Below are 12,907 nucleotides of genomic sequence, written 5' to 3' on the forward strand. Positions count from 1 at the left end.
GGATACTTAGAGCAATAAGTAAATAACAAACAATACCTTAATTCAAAAATTTGATTAACAAGGTCAATTTATATTGGAAGTTTTACGAAAGGAGAGACTCTTGGGTCTACCTGGATTAATTTGAAACTGATACGATAATATTATAATCTTGAACTTTATAAAATCATGGTATGTAAATGGAAAAAGAAATTGACAAAAAATTCAGCACATCTTTGTGATTTCCATCTAAGTCACAACATTAGACAACAGAATTTAATAATATAAATGAGTAAAAAAATTCTAAAGGAATGTTAATTTAATACAACGTTGGTCCTTAACGAGGTAATATATGGTCTCTTCTTTAGTCACAGTCAATTAAGATGATGAGAAGAAATGGAGGACAGAGGAGTGAAAGTAAAAACAAGATAGGAAACGCAGTTTGTTTGTTTTATACTTATAAAATATTTTAAACGTTAGACTTTGAAATAAATTAAGCTAAATAATAATATAATTTCAGCGTAATATAATAATAAAGAATAAAATAAATAATGACAGAAATGATAACGCAAGTTTAACACATCAATATTATAGAAATAATTTATTATTCACAATATAATTTTGCAACAAATGATTTTGAATCAAAAAATGATAATCGCTGTATTTTGACCAAGCATTTGAATGTCAAAAAATCTTTTTACACCCATATATCAAAATATATGGTCTTCCAAATAACGTACAAGCTCGAGACTAAAGCGAAATAAGTTCATACATTTTTATTGCAACTTTAAGATTTTCCATTACATAAGTTGACAAATTGATTGTGCGAAAACTACCAAACGCATCGATTCAAAATTTGGTACTATATTTTAGTATGACCAGTACATACTTATCACAAAGCCTCGATATTGTACGATAATTTTAACTAAAATTATAAACGATTTAGGAGAAATGGACTTCTTCGTGCCTTCTACTAATTTGCAACCTAAAAACTAGACATATTGTATTGTATAATATTTTTTAACATATAAAGCGAAATATGAAAAGAACTCGTGCTTTGTTGCGTTTAATAGATGCTTTGTTTATGAAGCCTCGGAGAAAACTTGTTCGAAATTCGTCTATTTTATCCTAAATATCGTTCGGGATCTTGTCATGCGAAAACATTTTTACCACAATGCTCAACTCGACTGGATTGGTGCGTTCACTTTTGCTCGGTCAGTCTACCTTGAATATAACCTCGAAAATTCGACTACGAAAACAATGACTTCTTCAGGGGCGAATGTCGAATCACGCAACAAGTAATAACAGATACGGAGCGGGGTGAACTGTAACTAAATGAGCAGATACGATCAGTCGGTAATCGCGTATCTTTGCTATAACTCGAAAAGTTACCGGTTTCCTAATCGTACTTGGAATTCTATAAAATTCCCGTCAGACGAGTGCACACCAAGTGAACGCGCACGCAACTCCGTCAGAACGTTTCGCTCCTCTTCTGCGATCGTAGGTCTCAATCTTTGGTTTTGCCACCGCGATTATTATGCTCGAATTTATTTCATTTAAGTTAGTCTATGGTATATACTAATTTCTTTGTTGTAGATACTCTTCATCTTTTCTTGTCGCTTTTAAATATTATTAATAAACTCAAATTGTGAAAGACGGTTCTTAAGCGGTACGTGTCGAGGACTTTTTGTGCCAATCAGCTCCTGTGATATACTAGGTATGTATTAGAGCACGATATAATATCGAATTAAGACGAAAGATGTGCATTGAGATTTATGTTTGGTAAATTATGGAGAATAATTGATAATATATAATAAATAAAAATCAATCGAGAAATTTGGAACATTACGAAATAATTGGTTGGATCGTATAAATTGCATTGATTTAATATGAGAATAAGTATCAGCCTTTTACAATCGAAGGATTTGAGAGGAAGAAAGATATAGGGTTTAAATTCAAAATTATAAAAGTTTATTATTGGTATTAGTTGATTATAAATTTACAGTTCAAATTTATAGCGTGAATTTATAAAGTTTCAAAAACTGATTCGATGTTGATCGATCCTGAGCTTGTTTTTATTGTTTTATTCAAATTATTCATATAATTCAAGTGAAGCGGGCCCCTTAACACAGCAACCTTCAGTTACCAAGAAAATGTAGGTGTCTTTGACAAAATCGATATTGTTTTTCATTGAGATTGAAATACGACTGTGCATTTATTATTTCATTCTCCTCGTATAATTTTATTTATAATGTTAAGGAAACAAGTTTATATAGTATGGAAATTTTTATTTCTTAAAAGATACAATTCTTTTAATTTTATCGATAATACGATTATTCGTTTCCATTGGTTCTGTCCTATACAATGCCAATAGAGTAATTTTAGCAGCTTTTTAAATGGACGATACATTGATCAACAATTATACAACGCTTGTTTTATTAAGGAAAACCGATAGTACGATTCACTTATTCGATCTTATCAAGCGAGACTAATCGAATGAATTATATCGTGTAACATTCCATATATATTGGCTGGATGAAATTTTGCAAAACGTCTAAGTCGAAAGAAAAGTACCTGAGGTAATACTCAAATGGCCTCAATATTATTGCGTAGGTTGAACTTTTAAAAGCGTTTGCGACCAGTAGAAACCAAAGTAGTAAAGTGTTTACGATAATTGAGAATTGATGCTGCGGTCTTACCCACAGGGAATTGCTTTTTGTTTTTGCGTCACGACAAGCACGGTTACAAAAGGATGATAAAACAGCATTAGGAATAAAAGTAAAGGAATTATTTACTCGTCAAAGTGGATGACACTGGATGTAAGCCTGCGTTCTTTCCAATAAAATATTCTGATATTTCGCAAGCATCAGCGGAGCATTAAAGCTAAAATTACATCGAACCAAAAGAAAATTCTATCGATTCAAACTCCTTATTACCGAGTATAATCAAACTTCGACTAATTATAAATAAAATCTACGTAAGAATTTTAATTAAAGATCTGATATAATTTTAATAATTAGACCGATACTGCACTGTGAAGGACATCAATCGATAAAATTACCGCGTATAATCGATACGATTATATGGTTCATACATAAATTCAAGAAAATTCACGCGTGATATTCCAAGATTTTCTCCCGGAGTAATAAAAAAAATTCGAGTAAATAATAATAAGAAATGCCTTGCCAAAAATTGCAACGAAAGTTTTTCATTAGGTAAAACAAAGAAGGAGGTCATTTTCACTGTTACTTTTATTCCAATGCATCCTTTTGACCGTAGTAACTTGAACCTATATTCTATAAACGATATAAATATCAAATAGATTCCATGAAATATATATACAAACCACTATCTATTTATTAAGAAGTGAAATACACGAAGGACTTGACTTTATCTCGGTGTACCAATCCAAGGTTATTAATGTAATGTCTTTTCCAAATATTTTACTTGATAGAACATATTTAAAGATGTCAGTATATGTCAGTTAAACGTATTAACACATCAAGCAGTAGCGCGTTAGATAATACCACAGGTTTTCACTAATAAAAACCAGTTCATGAATACGTACTTGACGTTATTTGCCAGACAAATTAAAAAATATGCTACTATCTTAGAAAGCAAAGCGTTTACAGTAAGACGCAAATTAAATCGGTTTGGTGCAACGTAAGATCGTTGAATAAAAAAACGATTACAAAAAAAGGAAACAGTAATGAAAAAAAAGAAGGCGATTGACGATTATAAATGACAATTACACAAGAGAAAATATGTTTCGATATTCGCAGTAAAAAAATTAAAAGAACTGGAACGATTAATTTATTAATTTTGAAAATGTACCGTCCCGATAAAGTTCTGTTTATGGAACACGGGGTGTATGCGTCGATAATTGCTCAATTACAATCTTTAACGCGAACATCGTCGATAATGGTCAAATAAGAAATTATCGCAAGAAACTAATTATGGTTAAATAAGAAATTGCTTGCTATAAAAAAGATGACAGTAATGAAGAAGAAACTGACAATAAATGATTATAAATTAAAATTGCACGAGAAAAAGCATCTAGCTAACGGAAATTGCTCAATTCTACTTGCTATTCGACGAATCGTTTAAATTCTACAGTGCAAAGAGTAAAATGTTTTCTCTGTTTTCGCTGTAAATCGGCAATTGATAGGAATCAATTGCTTAATTCATATCTGCTAATTTAATACCCGAAAGTTTAGCAGGATTTAACAAATTTAACGAATTGGAAAAGGAAAAAGGATATAATGGAGGAAGACCTCAAATTAATGTGCTATATACGGTGCATATGATTCAATAACCGGTTTCGAAGCTGAAGGTTTGCTTTGTAAATTATCTCGCGTATTTAAAACGTACCACAGTCATAACGTAAAATACCTTACGGTTAGTGCTTTAATGAAAATTTCATTACAAATATTTGCCAAGGATTGCACATTCTGATCATTGAAGAGTCGATCACAGTTGTGATATACTACGGAAAATTATTATGCTAACGGAGGAACTTGCGCGTTTCTAATTTCGATTACAATTAACGAAAATGGTCGCGTCTTAAATCAGACGATGAAAAGTTCGACGATTTTTCGATTACGTTACGGCATAAAATAATAGAATAATACACGGTACACGGAATCAAAAAGCAGATCGAGACGTCTTTGTTGTTCTCATCGATATTCAACGCACGAACAGTAGCAAGCAAGATTCCAGAGAAATGCTCGCAACACGTTGCGAATATATAACAATGTTCGTGAATTGCTAATAATAATGTGAAGAGATGGCTGGTCTATAGCGTGTCTATGCCGTTTCATGAATAATAATAGCACGTGCTTTACATATCCTTGTTTCGAAAGTGATGCATCTCGAAAGCATTAATTTTTCGAAAAGAGAAAAAGATAAAGAACCATTTCTCAACGTAACAAGCAACAGTACGTTAGTTAATTAGTCGACTTTATCAACAGGAAGGCTAATGTCCGTCAAATATCTTGCTTGTGTATCGTGTACAAGGTTTTTATAATATTTAGCCCATCACAAGATGGTAATTTCCATGAATGTTTCGCTTGAATGGAACTTTCACAGTCAGCGATCTCGTTAAGAAATTGTAACGGCAATTTAAAAATTAAAAAATTGAAAAAACCACGCGTTTCTCGTTTCGCAAATTGAATACGATGTCGTTTAAAATATCATCGATTTAATCTGTGTGCTAATTTTACCGATAATAACACGCGTAAATTCTTATTCTCGCTGGAATAAGCAAGATTGAATGCGATCGAATGAATTATGGATTTCCGGTGATTCCAAGATTTTTAAATGTTACGTATCGATGAATGAAAATCCGACTAAAATAGTCTGCATCGTAAAAATCATAGAAAGAATTTCTTCTTTAGGCGAATGCATGGGAAAATTTACATTTCCATTAATTCCAATTATTTAATAAGTTGAATAAAATTTGCAAATATTATTGAAACGTAGGTGGATATATTATCGCGTGCAAATTATTAATAGAGAAAATTGTATGGTTTCCTTGTAAAATAACAGGAATGAGACGCGGAGAACACGTCGAAAAATATGTCAATTTGTAGCAATCAGTGTTATAACTATATATGGAACAATCGTCGATTTGTCGAAAATGCAAAAATATACAAATTTATTTGCGCCAATCGAGCGATATCAGGCTCGAAGTGATTAAATGAATAATAACATTGAGATTACTGATTGGATTTGATCATTGATATACGTAATGAAACGCAAAGGAAATCGCAATGATTAAACAAAGGCAACGAAGCAGATTAACATACAAGTCGTGTATTTTTAACTAAACTATTCTAATTTTATTCGAACCTAGTCGAATTGTACTAAATACTATTACAAATTACTTTCTATATAATATAATTGAAATAATTAGGAATATCATTACCTAGATAAATTTCTATAAACGATCGCTTTATTTTGCATTTGAATAATGGTTCATGAGGGACACGGGGAGAATTTTCTTCACGGCGAGATTCTTCTCGTAAATGCTATTTCCATAATCCTCGGGCTCATTTACTTTCAAAGCTTTCAAGGCGTTAAGGAGCTATTAACGTATAAAAAACAATCTTTCTTTAACGTAACATCGAAGCACAAGAACGACTCTTTTACATTTTCCTTAAATTTAAGAAACAAATTTTAACGGTGGAAAAATACGATTTGCTCGAAAATAACTCGAGGAACACAACGGTGTTATATAACGAATCTTACGTATGTTCAAGTGAATATCGAATGAAGATGAGAAGAGCATCTAGAATACGTCTCGGTGAAAAGAAAATCTCATCCATAAATTTACTCGAAAATAGACTCTCTCCTTCTCGCTCTATCTCGAAAGATATTTTCGACAATAACAAGACGAGGAAAATATAAAATAAAAATATTTATACGAGCGCAGCTATCTTTTATAAACACGTTCAACCACTTCTTTTTGTTTCTTTTTATTGTCATCTTTTTGTTCAGCATTCCCTGAAATATGGCATCAGACGTAGCATCGGTGTCTGCCTGGTTCCAAGGTCGAAACGTGTTCGTCACAGGTGGTTCTGGGTTTATGGGAAAGGTCCTAATTTACAAACTGTTATTGAGCTGCCATGACCTTGGCAACATTTACGTCTTGGTGAGGAAGAAGAAAGATGTAGATCCACAATCACGGTTGAAGCTCATGATGCAGGTATGATGTAGTGTGAATTATTCTAAGAAATTATCGTAACTCATGGCGGATTCAAATAACTTCTACGAGCATGATTTAAATCAGAAACGAAACGACATTTCTTTTCTGAAAGATGCGTAGATTTGCCAGTTGAAAGCTTCACGGGCTAACGTTAAGATGTTTTGTACATGTGCTGTTTGGGAAATTGATGAGACGTTAAAGATTTTGAGCTTATCTCTGTCCTTTCTTTTCATTAGACTTTCAGTTACCAATGCAACAACATCGAACTGTTTTACCGTTCAAGAAGGGAGTAGAATTTTAAAGACTTCGTCGTTGATACCACACATGTATTCAATCGGAATCTGGTATTTGGAATCTTAGATAAATCGATTTCAATTTAATACGTGTGCTTGTTTACTGGGAATGTTTTATTGCTTCACGTCATCGTTTTTTTTTTTTTTTTAACCTCCTTTTGACGACATTAATCTGCAGCTGCAGATAATAGATTCTGCGAAAAAATAAAAGATTGAAAAAGTTATTTAATTCTAACGACTTATAAAATCTATTTGCTTCTGTTGTTCTTTATGACACCCTTTGTTGTGATATGTGCAACGTATATCACACGTAGATGGTTGCCGCGCAGCATGACTAATGTTACCAGTAACACGAGGTAGGAAGAAAACGTATATACCTATCGTTCACGTTGTAGGCCATTGGATTGTAATCATTCATCGATTATAAGGCACCGCAATCGATTCAAAGGTTATTTTGCAGATTATTGTTTTACAATATTTTTATGGTATATAAATTTATTTGAGGTCTTTTCTTTTCCAATATAATGAATAGTTTGCGTTATTTCTCGTGTCATAAACGTGTTATTTTGCAGATTATTGTTTTACAATATTTTTATGGTATATAAATTTATTTGAGGTCTTTTCTTTTCCAAAATAGTTTGCGTTATTTCTCGTGTCATAAAATTGACTATTTGATTAACAGTACTATTCACCGAAGATTTAGCGAGGTAGCGATTGTAAATAACCATATTAAAAATGTCATGAATCTAGTAATAAAATATTATGTAACAAAGATACAAAAATTGTCAATTTATATTGGTAATTCGATAAGTGACGCTTCTACTACGTGTCAACGAAAATGAAATGTACGGTTGAGTTTATGGTATGTGATAATTTCAGTGTATACGTTTTGCACGTGTTCTAGAAAACCAGTTGAAATAAATACATTCACGGTAAGAAAAACGTAAATGCATCTATAGGTAAACCATTAAACAGCACTTTTACATAGTAAATAATTTTTTTTCTCGTTCACGATCTAATCTTTATTTATATCTCTTCTTAATGTATTCAACGAATAAAAAGAATTGAGTATTGTAATAATTGTTTATTCATATTTGATAATGTCGATCATGTATGTATTATGAAATATTTCCAATATTTTTTTATATATTATCAATTTATTGTATTCATGTTACAATTTATAATTACAGATCAATTTTCGATCGATTTTTTAGGAAATTCCACTTAAAATGATTGAGGAAAAACATCCTGAGAGATTGGAAAAGATTATATTGATACCAGGTGATACAACTTGTAAGGATCTTGCCTTATCGACCGCCGATAAACAGAGACTAATGGATGAAGTCTCTGTTGTGTTCCACATGGCAGCAAACGTCAAGTTTGACTTAACGCTTAAAGAAGCGGTAACGATAAATACTTTTGGTACCAAAAATGTTACAAATCTTGTGAAACAGGTAAATACTTATTCATTTTAATATATTGTCATGAATATTTAAAATTTCTTACTTTTATGCTATGTATTATAATAGAATCATTACATGTTATAATTATAATAAAATTTGTTTCACTACCTTTTTGATTCGTAATAAGGGAAATTTAAAGATACATTATTCATAGCTGCCTCATTTAAAATCCTTCATTCACGTTTCTACTTCGTACTGTCACTGCAATGAGCCTGTACTTGAAGAAAAATATTACCCGTGCAATATGGACCCCGATGAGGTCATAGAAATGGTAAATACTAGACCAGATGACTTTCTGGAATTAATGACACCGACAGTGCTACGAGGATTACCGAACACCTACTCCTTTAGCAAGGCACTCGCTGAAGATTTGGTGCAGAAATGTGGCGTGCCTGCAGGGATTGCAAGACCTTCGATAGGTAAATGCGCAATTTTGATGACGTGTACTATTATATGTTAAATATACTGAATTTTGAAACGGTTCTCCCATAAAAAAATGGAGAACACGACTTATTGTATTCTTCCCCTATGATCGTCATATGATTTCGAAATAAATATGTTTATAATATAATGCATATGCCTAGTACGTTATAGATTTAATTATTATGTAAATTTTAATTCAACGTCAATTTTAATTTTAGTGGTTGCATCATGGAAAGAACCAAAACCTGGTTGGGTAGATAACTTGAATGGACCAACAGGTTTAATGGTAGCTGCTGGAAAAGGTGTACTTCGATCGGTGCTTTGTAACTACGAGTACAAAATGAACATAATTCCCTGTGACGTGGCAATTAATGCGATTATCGTACTAGCATGGAAAGTAGGGAAAGAAAACACTAAGAAACCACTATTTATGAACGTTACCGATGGTATTGAAAACTCAATTTCTTGGGGTTGGGCTGTAGATACTGGCAAGAAATATACCATAATGTATCCCTTTACAGGTTAGTGAGGAAGGAATAATATACTGTTTGAATTAATCTATCCACTTCTAACTAAAATGTACTTTCGCTTATTTTATTCAATAGTATCTGTTTTGTATTTATACGGTATGGAATAAAAGAATAAAATGAATAACTTAGAAATTTTGTTTCAGGTGTGCTGTGGTATCCAGGTGGAAGTCTCACTACATTAAAGTGGTTTCACTGGTTGCGTGTGATCTTATTTCATTATATACCTGCACTTTTCATAGATATTTTAGTTCTTCTAACTGGAAACAAACCGTTTTTAATAAAAGTGCATAACAGAATTAATCTTGGTCTTAAACTGATACAATATTATACTACCAAACAATGGAACTTTCCGTAATTACGTTTTATTATAAAATAATATAATAATAATACGATAATAAGATACAAATGACTAAAAATTTCGTTTTCTCCTTTCAGGAACGACCGTATGAAAGAATTACATTCTGAAATGAATTCCTCCGACAAAGAAGAGTTCTTTATGGATACAACAGAAATAGATTGGGATGAATACATGTCAATCTATATATTAGGCACCAGACAATATTGTTTGAAAGACGATTTTTCTACTATGCCTCGTGCACGAAAAGTTCTTAGGTATTTGTATTTCGCCGATTGGTTCATTAAAATTGGCCTCGCGATTTTCTTCGCGTGGTTTATATATTTGTGGATATACTCGTTTGAAGAACGAACTGCGGCTGTCTTTGAGGTTAACGAGATCTAGATTTCCCGAGATTTAAATATTCTAAAGTAAATTCAAATTGACCACCCAATAAGGCAATATTTGTTTATTTTTATTTCTCTTTGTTGATGATATAGAAAACATTTACAAATATTTCTAGGATGAAATATTTAATTAAGGTGTAGGCGAAAATTTAGGCGAAAAAAATTGTATATAGGATAAAAATATGTTGCCTTTTTATAACTTTTGAAAGTGTTTGAAAATATAATATTAAAATGAAGCTTCTATTTTGTAATTTCTGTATTTAAAAATGTATTATCCACTTCTACCAACATTTCAGGCATTACCAAGTCCATAATCGGCTCGATAAAGTCTGCTACATTGTTACACCCGTTATATAAGAATCGAAATTACCTGACTAGCATATAAAGTTATATAAGAATGACCATTGAAATTATCGATACGAACAAAGACTCTGTACGAATGTCAGAAAAAATATAAATTTTCTACTGACAGATTTATAAGAATATTCATAGAATTCATAAAATATTCAAATGTAAAATATATTGTAGATTTATTTACTACTCTTATTTGGCATCAAAAATAGCATAAATATTCAATGAAATGTTAACCGGTAAACTGAGGAAAATGAGTTAACACATCATTGGAATTGCTAATATTTTTAACGAAAAATATTCTTACTTAAGAGTCTTCCATCCGTTTTAAATAATTTACCTACATTAATGAAATCAAAATTCTGACTATATAAGTTCTTAATTAAAGGGAAGCATAGTCAACAGGTTAGAAATGAATTAAACAAGTAATCGTAGAAAGAATAACGCTGAAATAAAATTGATTACCCTAATGTCATTTTTAACTAGACCTAACCTTGAATGTAGAGAAATAAGTTCAATAAAAATAACGACTAATACAAATACCAGTCAATGGGTGTGAATAATGCGACGCTATTTTTGTGATGCATCTTGAATCAACTGATGACAATGACTACCTTCAGGCAAGAACGAAGACTAAACCAAAAATGACGAAGCACATTGCGAACACGGTAATACCCCAAAGATGTCGAAACATGACACTGTAGCACTCGTCCTCTTTCATTCTCACTCGTGCATGTGCGTTCCTTCTTCTCCCTCCTCTCCCAACATTACCATTTTCACTTTTACTTTTGCGGTACAGCCCTCACTCTTCAGCCATCGCTACAGGTGTGCTGGCACGTTTCTTTTTGAATAAAGATTGCTCGTGCACGCACGCTTTCGCTCCGCGTCATTCCTCATGATCGCACTTTTACTTTTTGTTATTACGTCTTTCGTACCTCCTTTTCGTATCTAAAAACTTCTCTTTTCTTAAATTTTGTCATTTTTAACATTAAGAGAAAGACAGTTAACATTTTATTATTTATATATGGTAATATTCTTCATTTCTTTCTATTCGTCTTTATATTAAACAAGTTATCTTAAATATTAACGAGTAAATACGAGGTTATACTTAAATAAGTAATCTGTTAAGTCACCTTTCTTAAAAATGTTGCTTCGCTTAAATTCTGTCAGTCTTAACAGTGAGAAAAACAACGGTAATTATTTGATCATTCATATAGTGTTAGGTTAATTGTAATTCAAGCAATATGATGACAATAGATAAATATACCTTGCCATGTTGCCGTCAATAGAAGTAAACGATAATATTTATAAAACCACCTGAATATTTTTAATAATTGTAAAAACAAACTAAGATAATTCTATTGTAGGGCTATGTCTGCATTAGTTATAATCAAACGCTCGCATCAAACAAATATTAAGTTCTTCTTCTGCTAATAACAAAATCGTTCTGCAGTCACGTCGCCAAATACGCGAACGTCCGTAGAAACGAATGCTTTTTCGTAAGCGGTAAAATTGACGCGCGATAAATTATTACTAGAACGTGTATAACCTTAAATATTAATATAACCCCAAAAATTTCAGAGATTTCGCAATAATTGTGATACCGCTATAAGTAATGTAATAATGATATATACATAACTGTCCCTCATTTCTCGTTTGAGGTCAACCTGTCTCGAACAATTATGTAAGAAATTCTTCATTTCTTGTTACTTGTAAATGATCCATTATAATGTTGAATCAACATTTTAGCTTTTGCACGAAAAAGCTAATTAAGCACTGGCTTATTATAATACTTCAATTAATGTGTTTCGCATTTATAAATCAAATTTAGTTAAAAATTCAAAGCATTTGCTTTGTACAATAAATGTAAGAAGAGCTGTGTAAGAAATCATTCCGTATACTTTTCGAGGTTATGCGAGGTTACGGACAACAATCTTAATTAAATTTAACATATTCTCAATAGGTTGGTTAAGAAAGTAAAATTGCATCAATTAACAGAGATCGACATTATTTGGTCGACAATCTAATTATTGGTTAACATTTGTGAATGGTAATCACAATATTTATGAGAAAACTAAAATGTGAATATTCTATATTAATAAGAATATTTTTTCGTATCAATAAAGGATAGGATATTTATTAATAAAAACATGGCTTTCTCAGAATTTAAATTCCCAATTATTTCTGCCCGCAAATTTAACCATTTAACGAATATTTTTTATTACTATAATTTTAACGTTCGTCCTATAGCATAGTAAATTTTGTAAAATATTATAAACAAGCACTTCAAACAGAAAAAACTTTAAGAGATGAAAAATGAGGTGTAACAAATTGTCTTTTCTTCTTTTAATTCAATGTGACAGATTAATAACTTATTTATGGATTTGTGTCAAGTATACGATTAAATATACTCGTGAAGCGAGC

The 12,907-nt window shown here is 31.5% G+C and overlaps 2 protein-coding genes across 2 annotated transcripts in view; one reads left to right on the forward strand and one right to left on the reverse strand.

Annotated features, from left to right (window-relative positions):
• LOC126920954 (putative fatty acyl-CoA reductase CG5065) overlaps positions 1 to 12,907 on the reverse strand; it is a 109,282-nt gene that overhangs the window by 52,523 nt on the left and 43,852 nt on the right. The gene's annotated exons all lie outside the window — the stretch shown is intronic.
• Positions 1,304 to 10,383, forward strand: LOC126920956 (putative fatty acyl-CoA reductase CG5065). Its single transcript, XM_050732002.1, has 8 exons — positions 1,304 to 1,476; positions 1,573 to 1,693; positions 6,475 to 6,682; positions 8,190 to 8,429; positions 8,593 to 8,857; positions 9,080 to 9,382; positions 9,535 to 9,742; positions 9,827 to 10,383. Exons 3-8 carry the CDS (start codon positions 6,488 to 6,490, stop codon positions 10,128 to 10,130), a joined length of 1,515 nt encoding a protein of 504 aa, XP_050587959.1. The 5' UTR covers positions 1,304 to 1,476; positions 1,573 to 1,693; positions 6,475 to 6,487; the 3' UTR covers positions 10,131 to 10,383.

Source organism: Bombus affinis, chromosome 10 (assembly GCF_024516045.1).
Source record: "Bombus affinis isolate iyBomAffi1 chromosome 10, iyBomAffi1.2, whole genome shotgun sequence".
Lineage (NCBI taxonomy): Eukaryota > Metazoa > Arthropoda > Insecta > Hymenoptera > Apidae > Bombus > Bombus affinis.

What these genes read in the sequence shown, in the direction of transcription:
- LOC126920956 (XM_050732002.1), top strand. Translation starts at nt 6,488, where the DNA reads ATGGCATCAGACGTAGCATCGGTGTCTGCCTGGTTCCAAGGTCGAAAC. An exon ending in GGTTGAAGCTCATGATGCAG is followed by an intron (nt 6,683 to 8,189) that starts GTATGATGTAGT and finishes TCGATTTTTTAG; the next exon opens with GAAATTCCACTTAAAATGAT. An exon ending in CATAATGTATCCCTTTACAG is followed by an intron (nt 9,383 to 9,534) that starts GTTAGTGAGGAA and finishes ATTTTGTTTCAG; the next exon opens with GTGTGCTGTGGTATCCAGGT.